This window comes from Solanum verrucosum, unplaced genomic scaffold (genome assembly GCF_900185275.1).
Source record: "Solanum verrucosum unplaced genomic scaffold, falcon-dt-bn FXZP01000047.1, whole genome shotgun sequence".
NCBI lineage: Eukaryota > Viridiplantae > Streptophyta > Magnoliopsida > Solanales > Solanaceae > Solanum > Solanum verrucosum.
Window position 1 is genome coordinate 267959 of NW_026020155.1, and position 18853 is coordinate 286811.

General features: G+C 34.6%; 2 protein-coding genes across 4 annotated transcripts; both read right to left on the reverse strand.

Moving 5' to 3' along the window:
- Positions 1–1498: 1498 nt before the first annotated feature.
- Positions 1499–10801, reverse strand: LOC125828310 (uncharacterized). Of its 3 annotated transcripts, none has more exons than XM_049507622.1 (8): positions 10547–10801; positions 10417–10448; positions 9288–9385; positions 9120–9202; positions 6312–6389; positions 6131–6229; positions 4685–4994; positions 1499–1679 (listed from the first exon to the last, which is right to left on the reverse strand). In XM_049507622.1, the coding sequence occupies exons 1-7, from the start codon at positions 10658–10660 to the stop codon at positions 4710–4712; spliced, it is 789 nt and encodes a 262-aa protein (XP_049363579.1). In that variant the 5' UTR covers positions 10661–10801; the 3' UTR covers positions 1499–1679; positions 4685–4709. The 3 variants fall into 3 exon arrangements, with proteins under 3 accessions (XP_049363579.1, XP_049363581.1, XP_049363580.1); XM_049507624.1 differs by lacking the exon at positions 1499–1679 and adding an exon at positions 3575–3592; XM_049507623.1 differs by lacking the exon at positions 1499–1679 and having other exon boundaries at positions 4543–4994.
- Positions 10802–11843: 1042 nt separating this feature from the next.
- LOC125828282 (probable fructokinase-7) lies at positions 11844–16705 on the reverse strand. Its single transcript, XM_049507593.1, has 7 exons — positions 16330–16705; positions 15496–15713; positions 14220–14432; positions 13929–14126; positions 13710–13850; positions 13294–13410; positions 11844–12571 (listed from the first exon to the last, which is right to left on the reverse strand). Exons 1-7 carry the CDS (start codon positions 16349–16351, stop codon positions 12437–12439), a joined length of 1044 nt encoding a protein of 347 aa, XP_049363550.1. The 5' UTR covers positions 16352–16705; the 3' UTR covers positions 11844–12436.
- Between the last annotated feature and the right edge of the window lie 2148 nt (positions 16706–18853).

Sequence of the window (18853 nt, forward strand, 5' to 3'; positions counted from 1 at the left end):
TTGTTTCCAACTACACCCTTGCATTAAAGAACTACATCTTAATAGTGCTCAATTCTCAAAATAACATCTAATAAAAAGGGAATTTTAGTGAACTACACCTTGTAATGAACTAAAAATGAGCTAAAATAACACTTATTTTGCGACGGAGGTAGTAGTTATCTAAATTATCATTTCTCTCTTACGTGTCTTAATTAGTAAACCTCAACTGATTGAAGTAGTAATAATGTCTTGGAGAAAAGTACTTTTGTTTTTTTTGAAACGTCAAATATTTTTGAATAAATACTGTTATGAAATGGAGGTAATGAAGCTTAATCCTAATTTTTCTGCCCTGCTAGTAAGAAATCCTAGTAGCCCACTGATGTAAGACTGCCTTGTGACAAAGATCAACAAATATTAGCAAAAGCAAACATCTATTCATAAGAAATGAACCCTACTGTGAACCATCACTCCAAGAAACTTAAAAACAAGTCGTCCAAAAGTAAACTTCAAACACCAAAAACAAAAAGTTGTTTCCTTCAGCCCAAACATTTAACTTTTGTTAATGTATATGCTCAGCTTCTACTCTAACTCATTTGGTCGTACCACATGAATTTACTAGTTTAGGTACTACCATGTAAATGCACAAACCAACCCAACTCAACCCAAATAAGACAAAATTTATTATCATTACTAACTGACATCTGAGTGGGATCACTAAATTACTAGACTGGAGAACTGCCTGAAACGTCATTAAGCATTGGTGTGTGTCCACTCTTCATATGAGTCATAACTAAGGCAAACCACTTACGTACTAGAAAACAGTGGGCTTGACTATAAGTTACCCAGAAAAAGGACTACTCAGTTTACTCAAGATATGGGCTTCCACAATATCCAAGATTCATATTTAGCAATTATCATGGAAATGCAAGGTTCACCTACAGTCAGGTTACTGACTTGGAAGATAAAGTTTTCTTACCAAATCATTTCCACCATGCCAGCATTTTTGGATGGTATACCAATCTAGGAATTCAATAACTAGCGTACGCAAATAGCAACCAAATTGACGAGATTTTGCCTCACAAGCTGCAGAACAGAAACAAAAACAATGCCATGTACTTGCACGTGACCACTATAATAAATGGGACAAGGACAGCTGCAGTAGTGGGTAGCAACAGAGCCTAGTCATGCATTGATATGCTTAAACAAAAACAACAGTATAGTGTAATATTATAGTACCTCCTTTACCTTAAAAAGAAAAGAAATTGATAGCTCAAATCAACAGAAAACAAGGAGAAGAAATTTGTTGTGCCTTGACCAAAAACATATCTTACTTATCAGCTACTAACTGCATATTATAGAGTCTTAACTAGCACTCTTATTTGACACCTTCAAATAATACAGCCTCTACTGGCACAAGCTGAGAAGTTCTTGCAGCTAGTTTGATGTATGGTCACATGATTTTTTCCAAGTATAACTGTATCTGCAGATAATGAGCTCCGAACAAGAGTAACATCTAAAAGGTTATCTTATTCATCTCGGGGACCATATTCACAAGGAAGGCCTTCTGTACCACTTGACTCAACCAGTTTAGTCCTTAAATAAACTGAACTTGAAATCACAATGTAGCTCTTAGACTAATCCAATCGGCAAAGCTCGACTAGACTCATTCAGTCACGAACATGGCCTCCAATCTTTTTCCTCTGCAAGCATAAAAAATGTCACTCTCTAACCAAAGGTTTCCAATTCCCAACCCTTAAGGACACATTTTTTTCCTACACAACTAAAGCACTTAAATTCTGGAATCAAGTATTTTGGTTTTGAAAACAAAAGCAGGTTGTGATAGTTTCTGGAAACCAAAACATTGATTTCATGAGACAATTGAAAAAGCCCAGGATGTTTTCTCAAGAAAATAAATTGTGGCACTATTGCTTGTGACCAGAGGCAGATTCAAGATTTGAAGGTTGCAGGTATCACTATTTTATGTATGCAATACGTAGCATTAGTCACAAAGACAGAATAGAGAGGATGGGTCGAGTCAATAAATTGTGGATTAACTCGATTAGGTCGTCTATTCGTACATAGACAAATAAGTTTTGTTTTGTTTAGCTTTTATTCACACCTGATTTAAATATTTAAATTCTAGTGTAGAAGAAAATTGCAAAAACCAAACTCATGAAAGAGTGCATCCAATTAGATGATTTGCTAAAAATATAGCTTAATTTCAACATATTCTTTGTTTTGGCTTAGATTATTTTACCTTCAATATTCTTGACTAAGCTCTCCATCTTAATTATCAAGTTTAATGACAATTATTAGCAAAACAAAGAGCTTCATTTTTTCAATCTATGAGAATCAACCCAACATGTCTAGTAAACAAACTGTTTCAATCTTTCAAAAGTTAAAAAAATACTGCTCAAATTATATTTCATGTCGCGTCATCAAAAAGAGAACTCAAATTATATTCCAAGATAGATCAATGTTGCGTTATCAAAAGGAAAAAAAATTATGTGTTAAATAAAATGATTCATATTTACTTGTCAAAAGAAGCTTCTTATGAAGTAACTTTAACTGTAGAAACAAAATAAGGTTCGTATAAATAAATTGAAAAAGAAAATATGATTATTAGAATAGGAATAGGTTTATACAATTCTATTAGAATAGGAATAGTAATAGAAATAGAAATAGGAATACTAAATAGTATCCTACTTGGTAAATGATTGTATTCTAGGGTCTATAAATAGGGTCTCAATGTAATAATGTAAACAACAACAATTTAATAATATTCTTCCCTTATATTTCTCACAATGATGAAGTAGGAGAAATTGGAGAAGCTTTTTAAGCAACAATAATGGAGAATTAAAAGAACAAAAAGAGGAAAGTGAGGTGAGGGCCTAGGAGTAGGTGATAAAATCAGTTAATTACTTGAATGCCTGCACTGGGAATTGAATTCAGAACATAAAGAAATGAAGAGCCTTAAGTCCTTAACAGACTACATGAATCAGTGGCACCCGGAGCTGCTTATAATATTACGGGTTCCATTTAATATATTTATACGTTTTTTCACAAATATTTACAAACATATAAGAATGCCTACAAGAAAAAGGTGGCAGAGGGGAGTTCTTGAAGCATTTGGAACTTGCTTCTCTATTTAATCAACATGGTAATCTCAGATTGAACATGTAGAACTCATGTAAATTTTGGACTAGAGCTTAGACAAACTCAAGGACAAGTTCATAGATGAGCTCGATATTAACTGGCCTCATGCATGCACTAAAACTGAATCGGCTTCGTAGAAATTTATTTACCCAAGCTTGAATTCAACTCCTGCCTCGCGTAACAAATACCCAAACTGAGTTTGTACCTCTCGAGCTCAAGCTCATCTTGGCTCTACATTCAGCCCTAAATGTCTTGCGATTTTACTTGACCAGAAGATGCAATTATTATAAGTTGCATCAATGAAATGAAATCATGGACGGCATGTAGTAATGATACAAAACAATAAAGAGAAAAATGAGGAGGAGATAAAAGTAACGATCACCCTCGTTAAATTAAATTACTAATCCATATATATTACCGCTTCTATGCTTTTGCATGCCATATAGGTGCATATGTCCTAATAACAGGATTTATTCACGCATGCTACAAATATCCATGCGAGATATATTTTAACCAAAATGTATGCAATAATCAGACATATTTTACCACAATATACTCAGAATGTGAAGTCATGAATTTCTAGAAATGTCTTGTTTGCATACATTCACCAATGTATTTGCTACATGATTATTAGAATAAAAAAATCATCTGGTTCTCCTTTTATCTAAAAGTACACTTCAAATGGTGTTCTGTGATGTATACTTCCTAACAATAATTGAGTATATTAAAATACTGAAATATCAGTGACTAAGAGCTGTATGCATCAGTTAACTCCCTTTCAACCCCAATTTGAAGGACATTTATCACCCATATCATGAGTGATACTACTCTAGTAATCTAGATGGGAAGTCAACTTCTGTCTCATCCACACTAACCAAGCAAAAGTCATTCCCAAATGAGATTAAGTTGCAACATTCTTCAAATCATTAATCTCCTCTTCCTCTCCCACCCGATTGTCGGGACTAACTATTCAAAACTTCTCTTTTTCTTTCTTATCCAGGAAGTTAGACTTCCAAAATGGCAGAATTAGGTTGAGAACAAACTAGAAAAGTTCTTAAACAAAAGGGACTTAGCTGTTACCTTTCCAAAAAAAAAAAAAAGAGAGGGAGGATTTGATAAAATCCAACCAGAAAGATTTATTGGATTGGTTATTCGCCGACCTATTTCACGAAGAGCCTTAAATATTACTATATTACGTGTGAGTGAGGTCTTTCCCGACAAATACTGGGATTTCAGACTTGAATTCTTTCTGGGCATCACCCGCCTTCGAGAATGTCCATATATTTTTAAAAACAATTTAGAATTATAGCATGATTTACCTACCCTGTACAGAGGAAATCGACTGCCTTTCGGCTTTCCGTCGTCTTTGAGTGTAGTGTCGGCCCAGCAATGTTATAACTCAAAGCATTAGTTATGGGATGTTAAGAAATGTTTCAGAATTGAATATGTGTATCATCATTTTACAAACAGCACATAATAGAAGGGAGTAAAGATACTTTACTTCAAAGCTTGTACTAGACATTATACCAATTAAGATCAGCAAGTGTACCTTTTAAATCGAAACTGAACTGTCATCAACTTCTACCATCCACATCAAACCCAGACCCCGTCCAACCAGGTGGTGCTGCACCTCTACTTTTAGGTATTATGCCAATTCCCTTCTCTCTTCCTTGGGCATTAATTTTCTTCTTTCCTCTTGCTTCACGTTGTTGGTTTTGTCCATTTTCTGCTGCAGCATTTCCAGTGTTTCCTTCTTTCAATGTAGTTTCAGATGATCCATTTAATGATTCTTGTGAACCTTGAACTGAGGGAACATCTCGATTCATACTGCTTGGTGCAGGTCCCACAGAATTCAGATCCTAAGAACATTTTGGGCCATCAGTTTTATGCAGCTTTGGTTAGGAAGCATTATTAAGCAGATAACACGAGAAGCATCATATCATCTCAGATTCTCAGGGACATTTTTAGTCTTGTAGCTCCAAAAACAAGATTATGGAAGGAGCAAAAAGAAGCACAAGGAACTCTGGTACTCTTATCTTGAAGGATAAAGGTTTCAATCAAACATTTGGGATTGTTTCAGCTTCTAGTTTTGGCTACAGCGTGGTAGTATGTTATCTGGCCTACATTGTGCTCATTCTCCCTCAACATTGTCATCCCTCTCACAAGGGAGTGTTCAAGTGAAGGTTATTCACACTTCACATACTTTAAGTATCAAAACGTAGGCTCACATCTTACAAACACAGGGATATTAGAGCTTTCTGATAAAATGGGTTAAAGCATTGACCAAATTGGGGCATTCTGGGGACTGTTTTTCTAGGCACAAGCTCATCCAATCTCATAATCCATCCAATTTGGCCAGCTTGGGAACTCTGTCCTTCAAGCCCAAATAAGTTGGACTTGGTTCAATCTTCAATGCTGCCAAATAGCTTTCTTCAGGTTTAAAAATAAATACTGCTTTCACAGAGTAACCACCTATGACAAGGTTCATCAAGAAACAAAAAAGTAGCAGAAGCTTTGACAAAAACCAAGAAGAATCAAATCATAATTCTCTACATTCAGTTGAAAAATACATCAGTTTTTATAAGCAATGAGAAAATCAAGTAAAATACTTTGGCTCCAGTCCAAAATTTACACGAGTTCTACATGTTCAATCTGAGATTACCATATTGATTAAATAGAGAAGCAAGTTCCAAAAGCTTCAAGAACTCCCCTCTGCCACCTTTTTCTTGTAGGCATTCTTATATTGAATCAGCACGTTGACTGCCACATATACTAATTCTTGTTGCTTGTTACTGGACTCTTAAATTAGTCGAAGACTTTTGAGTTACTAAGAGGATCATAGAGGGCCAAGAACATTATCAACTCCTCAATTCACACACATCCAAAAGGAGATAAAATACAACAGCGTAAAAGGTGACATCATACTGCTAACATATCTAGTAGCCATACAGAGCTAGTGAACTCCTCATAAAGATTCCCAAAAAGTATTTCTTACCAAGGCAGAGGATGTGGATGCTCTGCTTGGATTTAAAGCTTCCAGCTTCCTTTTCAGTTCCTCCAATCTAGCTAGCTGAGTGTTACTACTTTCACGAACCTATAAAAGATAATGACGCTTGAAAAGATTCACACAATCTAACACTGTAAATGAAAACAAGAAATATGCAAAACCAAAATACCAGATTATTCAAGTCTTCACAAAGCTTTTGCTTGAAATCCTCCTCATCCTTAACAGCTTTTAATGCTGCTTCCCATGCCTAGAGATAAAATCAGATAAGAAGAAGCAAATCACATACCAAATTTAGAAGTCCGTTGCAATTTCCTTTAAGTAACAGATCTAATGCTCTTCTTCCATCTCTCCATTTAGTGTTTTTCCCTTTTTATGTGTTGTTCTGTTTTTTCCTTCTTTTCTTTTTTTCTTTTTGATTGGTGATATCACATTCAGGAGAAAGGCTGCTACTATGGAAGCAAAATCATTGCAAGAGATGAAAACAAGCAAATACTCGTTAGACTCACTGTAAGCTGAAATGTAGGAAACTGAGAGGAGGATAACACCTTCTCTAGGTCATCAATAAGACAGGAAAGTACAGGATATAAAGTAGCCTGAGAACAGACTTCACTCGACACTCATTATCCTATATCTGATCTTCTTGGGAATGAATAACTAGTTATTTATAGAGGATACTATCATCTATTGCTCACAGAACAGATTTGCAGCCTGGTTTTTTCCTCTGCAAACACCCATGAAGTTCAAGGACGGAACCAAGATGTGAGAAGGAACAAAAAAGAAACAGCATAATATAGCGGTTGCCTCCTGACCTTGTAGATAGACCATAGCTTTCTATGAACGAATAGGCAAAACAAAAATTATGCCAAACCAACAAAAAGTGGCATTTTATCTGAATGTTATTCCAAAATAATTTGAAAATCCATAGTCAATGGGTGATAAAGAGATGGATGGCAGGATTTGGTAGTTGGTTAGATAGTCACTGGAGGCTCTACAAAGCGCGTTATCTTGAGGAGATAGGGAATGATGAGATAAAGGGAGGGATGTTGCGAGTGCTACGTACGTGTTCACCCTCAAACTGGAAGTCGGGACAAAGCTGTAAAATACCCAGTCATCATCATGGCATTTATTTAGAATTTTAGATATGGAATTTTATTATTATAATATTTCAATGAGTTCTAAGATGAAATCAAATGGAGCACCATGGTCAATGAGGATTCGAATAGCCGACCCCAACTTGCTTGGGATCGGTCTGCAAATAGATAGTGTCGGTGAGAGGTTCTTCCAAGATGTGCAATAAACAACACGAAAGGCATCAGATGGATGGTACCACATTTTTTTCTTTAATGAGTAAATATTTTGCAAACACAAGCTCATTCCCATGAGGTTGGCATCAAGTACATGCAAATTGCAAAATAGTACATCAATACCATATATGGTGTAGGGCATGTGGGCTGTGGCATGTTCTATCAACAAATTTTATAGTAAGAATTTCACTAGCAAAAAATGCATCCAGAAGATGTAAAGGATTACAGAAGCAAGCTCCTATCAAAAACGGAAGGACTTGATGGAATATCAAAAGTTCAACTACGTCATCTACAGCTTAGAGATTACACCAAAAAAAAAAAAAAAAGATTCATCTGGCCTTTAGAGAGAGAACAGGTATGATGACTCCAGAAAATGCATATCTGCTATTGGTAAGATTATGTTGACCTCTTCAGAAGCAAAGATCTTAATGAAGGTCAAACCATTCGTATGAGAGTCAAACCATTCAGTTTCAGGGTCTCAATTGGAACATTAATTCCATTTGACAAAAAATGTACACATTTACAAACCACATATAAGTCACTAAGTAACAATTTTTCATAATTAAGAATATGTAAAGAGATGCATTAGAAAATCGTAGTCAACAAAAGTTGTTTGCTTCCACGATTAGTTTATATTTCAAATCTCAGGTGCCTAGAAAATTTAACAAAATATTTAAAAGCCATTATTAGAGAACCGGTGTTTCTTTCACCTTCACATTTCATGCATTCACCGTTCAAAACCAGCTTGTTGAACAACTAAATATCTTCCACTGTTGCATTGTTTACATCTAAGGCAATATATACAAGTGACTAATAAACTTCAACAGACCTTCTCCTTTAGCACTCAAGCCACCAAGCAGATATTTCAAATTATGTACTATGTTTTAAAGCCCAACAACCTGCCTGATTGGTGAAATCTTTATATTAAAGGACTGAATTTTTTTTTGAAGAAATCAGCTCAGTTCTTAGTCAAAGGCCTTCTGCGCCTCTAACTGGAAATATATTAAGAAACTTTAGTTAGTCTAGTACTTTAGTCTATTTTAGAAGTTGTTTCATTAAGCATTAGACAGAATGTGGAAGGAAGCACAACAATTAGAAGTGTCAGGTTGATTGGGGAAAAGAGAGAAAGTGGAGATAATTAGCAAGTGAAAGCATTATCTTGCTACTTCCCTGACCTTTTAGGATAAGGAATAGAAGAATCCAGCACTAATATTAGAAACCAAAAGTCACTTTTGATTAAAATGCAAGCTTGAAAAGGAAAGGACTAAAATGCAAGTAATTTAAACATGCCAAGGCACCATTTTTTTGCTTCTTCCCAGACTTCTCATGGGAAAGAACATGAAATCTCCACATAAGTAACGCTTTTCAAAATCAAAAAGCACTTTTGATACAAATCCAACTTCACACGTTTGGAAAAGTGTCAAATATCAGCTAATCTTTAAATGACTTCTTCTCAAATTCGGAAGAGTAGTAATTTGTGTTTGGCTAAAGCTTTTAAGAAACATTTTTTTTATTATTAGAGAAACAGGTTGGTGTTTTGTTAATATATCTTAAAAGTGCTTTTGAGTGTTAAATATGAAAAACAGAAAACAGAGAGGTAAGGATTCAATCAGTATTATTTTTAAATAGATAAATGATTGTAAAACCAAAAAGAATAGAAAGGGGAGACAAACCTTTCGTGCTTGTTCTTCCTTCTCCTTAGCAATACGGATTTTCTCTGCTGACATTTCTATTTTCTTTCTCATGTGTTCAAGTGCTGAAGGTTACAGGAAAGCTCATAAATCAGCTGTGCAATTATAAGATACTTATGCATAAAAAAGTAGCATAGACAAGGCACAGACCTGCTTTCTTAGGCCCAGCTGTAAGTTTCATCTCCATTGACAGGTTTGCCAGTTCCTTCTCAACATCACGAATCTTGGAGTAATTTTCATCTATATATCTGACAGGATATACCAGAGGAGAAAAATCATTATGCATAGAAAACCTAGGGTGCGTATCTGATGTGAAAAGAACTTTAATGCTGGTGATAACATGATTACAAGCAAATATACACTACCATGACTTCCACAGTATCTCAGGTCCCTATTACATTCTGCTCTAAATCAATTACCGCTGACAATGTATACACTGGATATATGGAACTAAGATCATGGACTAAAAACATGTAAAACATTCAGAATCTATAAAACAAGGATTTCCTGGGATGCAAGAGATTTCCTGAGATCATGGACTAAAAACATGCAAAACATTCAGAATCTGTAAAACAAGGATTTCCTGGGATACAAGAGATTTAAACAATAATTTTCAAGATCTCTACATCCCATGATGTTCTTATTTGGGAGAATAAAGGAAAAGCTCTTTCATGGAATCCATTTTGTTGAAATTATATGCAATTGAATTTTAGTAATTCTTTTCTTAATGCTCCTTCATTAAAATTCTCTTTGAGAAAGAAGGTTTTTGGATCATGTTTGTGCATAAGTTTATTAGCCATAGATGAGCTTTACATACTAGCCTGGTCCAATATAATTTGTCTGTGTGTTTTCCTTTTCATGTTTACCACCATAATCACCTTCAGAATCTACATTTAACAGATGTTTTAGTCGTGCATTTATCCACTTATTCGCTTTCCCAATCAATGTAGGAAAACTGTCAAATCCATTAGAGTAAAATTCAAGTTCAGAATCTTTTACTATCCAGCTATGCGTTGGATTACAGAATGTTCCACTGAACTTCTTTCATAATCATTTGTGTTCCTCCAATTCAACCGTCTGATATTGGTTACTTCAGATTTGTAAACTAACAATCCTTGGTAAACTTTTGACACTGAAACAGCACTAACTCATTCTGACGAAGATAACTGAGTAACATTGAAAGGCATTTACTAGTGAAATGGCACAAGGAACAAGCAATGCAATAGTATTGAAGTTGAACATGAGATCCATAAGAGTAGAAAGTAAGTAGTCAACTCACTTTCTTAATTGAAGCTGCTCTGCCTCAATTATCTGGAAACAACATTGCAACAATCAACAAGTGTATACTGTAACTTATGGTATATTGAAAGCAAGCACAGATTATTAAAGTGTATAAATTAGAGACGGACCTTCTCGGTGTAAGCAATGACCGGTGATTCTCTAGCAATACCATCGGACCCAATCTCCGGTAGCAGCACAGGTTTGGCTGTCGCATTCCGATCTGAACTGGCGTCGGTAGCCATTGAAACAACACTCTGATTGCTTAAAAGAGGGGATATGGGCAGTTGAAGTTGTCGAGAGGTATTCACGTAGATGGAATCCTAATTCCGAAAAAAGTGTTTTGGAGTAAGCGTTTCCCTGAATTTGGGGACTAGTTAGTAGGGGTGGACGTTCGGTTCTTCGGTTCGGTTTAATCAAATTTCGATTCGGCTCTTCGGTATTCGGTTTTAGAAAAGTGTGCACCATATTTCAAATCAAACTAGATCGGTTCGGTTCGATTCGGTTCGGTTTTTTCTACTTCGGTATGATTTAATTCGGTGTTTTTAAATCGATTTTTCGGTATCAACAAAAATAAAGAGAGAATATGATAAAGTAACAATTGTTATTCAATTCACACTTCAAACTTTAAAATAACAACTAACCATCTAACAATAGAAGGTAAGAGCATCAATTTGTTGTTCTCACTTCAAAGTAACAACATAAAATGATAAAATCATAAAGTAGAAAGTAGAAACACCAAGTGCTGCTGAAACTTGAATTAAATTGAGTTTTGTTTAGTTTAGACTTTAGGTCTTTAGGGTTTACTATTTTGTTATTAAGATTTTTGCTATTTAAGTTTATGATCTAAATATAAAAATTGAAATGGGCCAGGTAAAGTTAAAAATTAGGTAATATAATAAATACTTTTAAATTTATTTAATAAAACTTCGGTTCTTCGGTGCACTGTAGTTTCGGAAACCTTACACCAAACTCCGAACCGAAGTTCCGAAAAAAAAAACCGACACCAAACCGAAACACCAAAGAATCGAATTTTTTCGATATTTATGCCCACCCCTCCTAGTTAGTGGGTATTGCTGCTTCATATAGCAATTAGCAGCAAACGGCGTCTGCACGTCGTTGGCACTGGGCAAATGTCTGTAGTTTGTAAATTGGTCATAAAACGGGATTTCTCAAATTTTATGACTTTTTGGCTGACCATTTTTAATTTTTTTAATCACAACGGAACCGCACCGCATTTTTGGGTGCCCAAAGGTAAACATCACTATAGCTCATAAACCACATGAGAGAGTTAACCCCCCCAAGACAAGCTCCACAAAAGAGGGTGTTTGAACTTGCCTTTGGTGATATTCGGTGGGTAACAATTTTTTGCACAAATACTGTGTACTAATCTGATAAAGTTACAAAAAGAAAAAACCTCACAAATCATGGAAAAGATCAACAATTTGAGACTAGTATTATTCTGAGTTGCACATCAAACCACATAATATTTTCGTTCTGCTGATTCTAATTAAGACAGATGCCACCATTAGTTCTCACAACTCAATGAAGCTGCCCTCTCATGAAGTCAGCTTATAATACAGACACATTAAAGGAAACAAAAACAAAATGGCTCTTGAAAAGAAAACAAATTAAACAAACAAAAGCTGGATAGTCGTTAAATGCATGTACACTTTTGTTTTTCTCTCTACACGCAGTAAATCTCAATAACCAATATTAACCTTCTCTATCTTGGCTTCTGATGGATCCGTAACAAGGATCAGATATGTACCGGAGACATAACAGCTTGTATTTTGACTAGCAAAAAAGGCTTTCCAGCATTTCCCAGCATGACTGACAGAAGACGCGCTAAGCTATTTTTTCCTGCATCTCCTAAATGTCTCTTTGGCTGCAACTTCTTTCCAAAGAGAGGAACTAACCAGCAGATGCCAGAGACAAAAACAAAATAAATCGACCATTGTGAAAATAAATCTAGAATAATGCAGATACAGCATGAAGCGAGCAAAACTTGTTCTGCCTTCTCATGCAGTGACCTCAGCAAGAGTTCGTTGAACTGCATCTTGTGTAGGAAGGGATGGGATTCCACCTCTTCCTGTTACTGTCAGGGCAGCACAAACATTAGCAAAAAAGATAGCCTCCCTTAACCGCTTCTCATCCTGCCAAGAATATAAACAAGGATTTCTAGAGTTAGGAACTAGATGTTCAATCAATGAAATGGACTAAAATGCAAGTGAAGCAATCAATCTATCTCCTGGTATTCCACGTTCTAGGACATACTCATGGAAATGCTGACATGATGAGATCTAAAAATGGAAATAAATAACGAGAAAAAGTGACCGGTATAAGGAAATGTTAGAATCTTTCACAATGTTCCCATTTACACGGGTGAAAGCAAGACAATCTTCAGAAAGACCAATTAAAACCTGTTAAAGCAAAAGCAATCTTTACTTGCTGGGTGTACCATCAAAAACTATGAGCGGACAAATCACCCATCAATCAAATTACTATACAGCCGTGAAAGCAGTGATTTTGCCCCCTCAGCCAGGGGGCACAGTTCAAATTGCAACAGTCGGTATATGAAGCAAGCAAGCAGCTACTTGAAACTATCAAAATTCTGGGGTTCTCCCTATTTAGGAACTTGTAAATAGACTTTAGAATTAGGGGAATAAAAGAAAAAAATAATGCGCAATTGGTTGAAGATCTCACAACGGGTCTCAGAAAGAACAGAATTATTTATATTTTACCTATCTTAACACTGCCAAATAGTAGACCAGGGTTAACATGGGAAGAAAGTATGACAAGAGAAAAAAAATTTGATTCTGCATGAATAATGTGAAAACTACTATTGCCTTTTTTGCTCATATCAAAATTCATGCACCTGATAAAGACTAGCATCAGAAGCTAGACACTTTAGAACTCCACCGGTAAATGCATCACCAGCACCAGTTGTATCAACAGCTTTTACCTTAATCGAATTTACTCTTCCCTTGAATTTCTGCATCAATTGAGTCAGAACCCATTGGCAAATTAAAGCTACTAAGTCGACAAAATCTCAGTAGTTCATGCATTTAACTTCAAAAGTAGTACTCTAACATATAAGTACAAAAATGTACTGTATACATAACATAAAATTCTATTTGGTCAAAATTTAATGCCTGGGAGGCTGAGACATTTTCATCTTCAGAGTAAATAAAGATGTTAGTCATATGTAGTAAAATTTTCAGCTTTAAGCATTATAAGTTCATTTTCATATGAAATTAAAGAAAATATGTGGATAAAATAGGATAAGAATACCTTGGTGTAATATCTGCAACCAGCTGAACCTTCAGTTACAAGCAAAAGCTTCAGATTAGGATGGAAAAGCCTCTTCAACACCACCTCGTCATCATTTGGATCATCGGCTCCAGTCAAGAATGAAATTTCATCCTCACTTATCTGCATGTAGAAATACAGATTTTATTGTCAAGGAGAACTTAGCAGGTGAAGCACTTATTATTTGTGAAAAAATAATACCTTAATAATATCTGCTAGGTTCCATACACTCATTATTCCACTTCGAGCAGCATCTTCTGAAGGCCATAAAGGCAATCTCAGGTTCGGATCATACGACAGTATGCTACCTGATCTTTTGGCAATGTCCATTGCAGCAAGGTGTGTTGACCTACAAGGTTCGTCGATCAAACTAATCGAACCGTAATGGAAGATGGTGGCCTGGACATGATTAATATGCCTTTAGTAAAATTTTGCTTTGAAGCTAAATGGAAAACACTTCTATGCATTGAAGTAATAAGGAGGAAGCTACACCTTTTTAATAAGATCTACATCAAGTTCTGACTCCCGAAGAAGCATATCAGCACTAGGATTACGGAAAAACACGAACTCCCGCTCACCTTCAGCTGTGAGTGTAATGAAGGCCAGTGCAGTCCTTGCATCATGGTCAAACCGCATGCCGGAATTGTCAACATTGTTTTGCTTCAAAATGTCAGCCAACATACGGCCGAACTCATCGTCACCAACCTAATTAAAGATGCACAAATCTTAAAGCTATCTATAGGCCACATTTAAAAGTCATCGTCAATTAAGGCTTAGCACAAAGGTTTCAAATAAGAATAATGCAATCAGTACAGAAGCAAGGAAAAAAAGGTTCAGTCCATAAGATGAACAAGCAAAAAAAGTAGTATATAACATGACTAAGCGGATTCAGTGCAGGGCCTTGTATTGATTGATGAATAACATATACAGAAACTCAACACATATAGATAGTAATGCAAGCACTATCCCAACTTCTTCCCGTGAGAGCTAGTTGGATAGCAATATGTATGTAAAGCATGATGATACCAATATACTGCACAATCAGTTTCCCATATCTATATGACTGAGCAGACTGTACACTAGCCTAACCAATAGTATGAAAGATCATTTACACATTTATCCACTCACAGAAGGCAGCAGGAGGATTTAATCATTTTCTAAGAAAGAATGGTAAGAATTCTTAACATTCTCAAAAATAGAAAATAGCGATTTGAATTTTTTCTTTTATGAATATTTTGTTCTTTACATAACACAAAAGAAAAAAAGAACTTAGCATAGCGATTTGCATAAAATACTGACATGTAATCTGTTTTCAGTTTTCTATTTCAGAGTGAGCAAAACCTAAATTTTTACGAGCGATCACTGAAATTCAACAATTGAAAGACAATTACTGATTTGAACTATAATTAAGTATCCATAAGACACAACTACATGAAGAGGAAACAATGCTCTCATGCTATACATTACACAGTACACTTGCACTGCATGGTTCTTGTACTTATTTAATCACCAGGAAATCAAAGAATATTCTTGCACTGTATACACTAAGCAAAAAAGCACACGGACAACTTCAACAATTCAAAGTAGGTACCCCTCTGTTATGAGAAATTTGTATTCCAATATCACTGGTGTGCTTATAGAACATTATAAAAGCTAGAGCAAACATTATCACCCTCCACAACAAAAGAAAGAAAAGGAGCATCTTCGTCCAAACAAGATATCCCATTACTGAATTTAATGAGTAGAACAGTATGAAAACAAATTATACCTTTCCAATAAAAGCAGATGAACCCCCTAACTTTGAGATGCACACAGCAACATTAGCAGGTGCACCACCGGGAGCTTTTTCGAAGGCAGGAGCTTCTGCAAGTGAAACTCCGGCAACAGTTGGGATGAAGTCAATGAGCATCTCTCCAAAACAAACAACTAAATGAGACTTCTTTGACACCACACCATTTCTACTCAAAGAAAGGTCTTTTAAATTGCCTGCAAACATCCAAATTCTGCTGTCAACGGAGCACACAGCCAAATGATCAAGTTCTCTTGAAACAAATCAAATCAGGATAGCTTCTAAATTGAAAGCATCAAAAGTTTTATTTTTAAATAATATACAGCCTCACCAGCTAACAAATATAATCACTAATTTCATTCAAGAAAAGGAAGGCAGGTAGCAGCTTTCACTTTGGGCGTGCATTAACCAAACTGTAGCTAATAAATCCTTGTTTTCATAAACTATAACAAGTAGTTCAGAATTAGATCAACCAGAAAAAAAGCAGTTTTCTTTCTTTTTAGCAGAAAGTGTCCAATCTTGTGAATATCTGAAGTCATTCCAAGATACACAATAAAACTTAAAAACAGAACACAACCGCAAAAGAAAATCTACTACTCAATATGACCCATTTGGCCAATTTTCATTGTCAACTACATGAAGTATGATGTACCTACCATCAATGATTGAACAACAAAGATCGAATATCTAAACAGGATTCAAGATAGTAACAAAGAAGCTACTAAAAACCCAAAATTTTGAAACAATAAAGAAAAGCCAAATCATGCATTCATCATTTGTAAATATATGTTGAAGAGATAGAAGATGCAGAACCTGAAATGGATTCGTCAGCCATATTGTGAGCAGTGTTAAAAATGGGGTCTTTGGAAATATCAACAAGAACTCAGAGAGAGAAAAGAGGCGTTAATAGCGAAAGAAAGGGGAAGTATAAGGGAATCTTGAAAGAGAGCCGACTGGGAAGAGGGGCTTTTGAAGTTGACAAGAAAGAAAGAAAAATCAACAAATTGCTAAATCCTCCTCTTTTTTGCCACCCTGTTTATTACTTTTGGTGTACCTTGCTGACACCGACACGGCATGAAATGTACCTGAATTTTCTTATGCAATGAGGGATATTATCAAAATTCTGTTTCTCAAAATCGCATTACTTTACTTCTATAAAGAGAGATTGGTTAGGAAGACATGAGGGGTGTTGATTTATTTTTTTGGTTTGCCCCTGAGTCATTAAAGTCTCACTAATTTGAAATTGTAAGCTTCATTTAAGAGAAAGAATTTTTTCATATCCAAATACAAATTTGAAATCTGTATAAAATAAGTAACAATCTCATCCACTATTCTACATTCTAATTTGAGACCTATAATTACAAAAGATCAGTCTTATCCATCATATTACAGTTTTTGCCTACTTTGCATAATGGATAGTTAACGCACATAAATTTTGTTAAATAGCATTTATTATTAAAATTTTTAGCAATGAATCATCACAAAGTTATTATCTTCAAACAATTTAGCAATGTATGTAACTAATTTAAGTTACTTTAATTTATTTGTTTTTAAAAAAAATGAGGTAGGAAAAATAGAGAGACGATTAAAAAGTGAAAAATTAAATATTTATCAATTAGGTAAAAGCTTGTATAGCGAACATGATCCAAAATTTTCCGATCTTCGATCCAATGATAGCATACAATAACTTTCATTCTTTTTATTATCACTGAAAAAATATAGAGAGAAGTATTAAAAATATCTCTGAACTTAGTGCAGATAATTAATTTATCTTCAAACTATTGATAGGCTTAAAAATTATTATCACTGAGAAATAACAAAAATAAAATAAAAATGGTCAAATTAAATATAGTAGATAACTATAAGCAAATAAGAGATAGTACTACAAGAAAATAAACGGGGCGGTGGAGACGAGCGGCACAGCTGCTTTTGTTTCATATTCTATTTATTTATTATTTAAAAAAAAAAGACAATACATAAATTTATGTTAGCATTCACAGTGCAGGGTTGAATGCGCCAAATTAAATTAAACTATGCAGTAGTTACGTAGAGTTTTACGTTAGGAACCAAACATGTATAATACTATTAATTAAACGTAATAAATCAACTTAGCAATTTAAAATGTTATGCTACAATTCAAAAGTCATACGTATTAGTTTTTCGGATATTTCACCCGGATATTAATTATTTGTCCTAATGCAGCCAAAAATGACCCAGAAATGTTTTCTCCCAAAATGTTTTTTTTAAAAATATAATTTTTGAAGATTTAATTACCTTAACATTACTAAAAAAAATTGTTCATAAAATTTCTTTTTGCCAGTATAAAACTGAAGGGGGTTCATCAGAAATAGCCCTTAATAAGGTCTGTGTTATTGTGTATAGTTCAGGGGTGATAATTGGGCGGATTGGATTAAATTTGGGCGGGTCATAATGGGTTAAGATAATAATCAGGTCAAGATTCAAACCAATTCAAAATTTGCTTGGGTAAGAATGGTTTAGGTAATGGGTTAGTTATATAACGGGTCAAGACTCAACCCAGCCCAATTTTTGCTAGGCCTAATTGTCTTATTTGTTCTTTTAAAGTATTTTAGAATAAGATTATATATATATCTATATATATAACATATCATTAATTAAAAATATTTGGATAAGATTTGTCATGAGCCAATTCGGGTTACATATCAACCCAATTTTCAATGGGTTGAAATGAGTTGAGCTAATAAATGGGTGGTCAATAACCAATCCAAACTTAACTGAATTGAACAGATTAGACGAGATGAGTTTGATTTTGCCACCCTTAATATAGTCTACCTGTCTCTATTTTGTGAAAATATACTATATATAACTTAGTCACTTTCCATTATAAAATAACTACTAATATAACTTTAGATCCCTGTTTTAATTAATTAACACTCGACAATTATTGATAGCTTCATATATTAATATTAAAAGGTATATTTTTAAAATATATATTTCTCCATAGGCAAAAACGAAAATTTTATGGGGGAAGAGGCACATGACTTGATATGTGAGGCATTATTTTTTAATTAAAAAGTATGTAGGTCCCACCTTTCCTATTCAATATTGTTGTTTCTCTCTCCTGTATGTCTTAATTTATGAATAAAAAATTATGTGGGTCCTATTCGTTTTATTTTGCATTGTTATTCTTTTTCCCATACATTTTACTCCACATTCGTTCACTTGTCCATTTCTTTTCTTTGCCCCTTTTTTTTATAAAAAAATCTTTTATTCTTCTTTCCTCTAATATTTCAGATCAATTTTAAGTTATGAATTTTATTTATTTAATTTTTTTATATCATTCGTATATTAATTTTTT

Coding starts and splice junctions, on each gene's coding strand:
- LOC125828310 (XM_049507622.1), bottom strand. CDS start 10,660: ATGGCTACCGACGCCAGTTCAGATCGGAATGCGACAGCCAAACCTGTG. Junction 6,390..9,119: donor AGGAAGAACAAGCACGAAAG/GTTTGTCTCCCC, acceptor TTTTATCTCTAG/GCATGGGAAGCAGCATTAAA. Junction 6,230..6,311: donor GTGAAGACTTGAATAATCTG/GTATTTTGGTTT, acceptor TATCTTTTATAG/GTTCGTGAAAGTAGTAACAC.
- LOC125828282 (XM_049507593.1), bottom strand. CDS start 16,351: ATGGCTGACGAATCCATTTCAG. Junction 13,411..13,709: donor GTTGCAGATATTACACCAAG/GTATTCTTATCC, acceptor CAATTGATGCAG/AAATTCAAGGGAAGAGTAAA. Junction 12,572..13,293: donor CTGATGCTAGTCTTTATCAG/GTGCATGAATTT, acceptor TATTCTTGGCAG/GATGAGAAGCGGTTAAGGGA.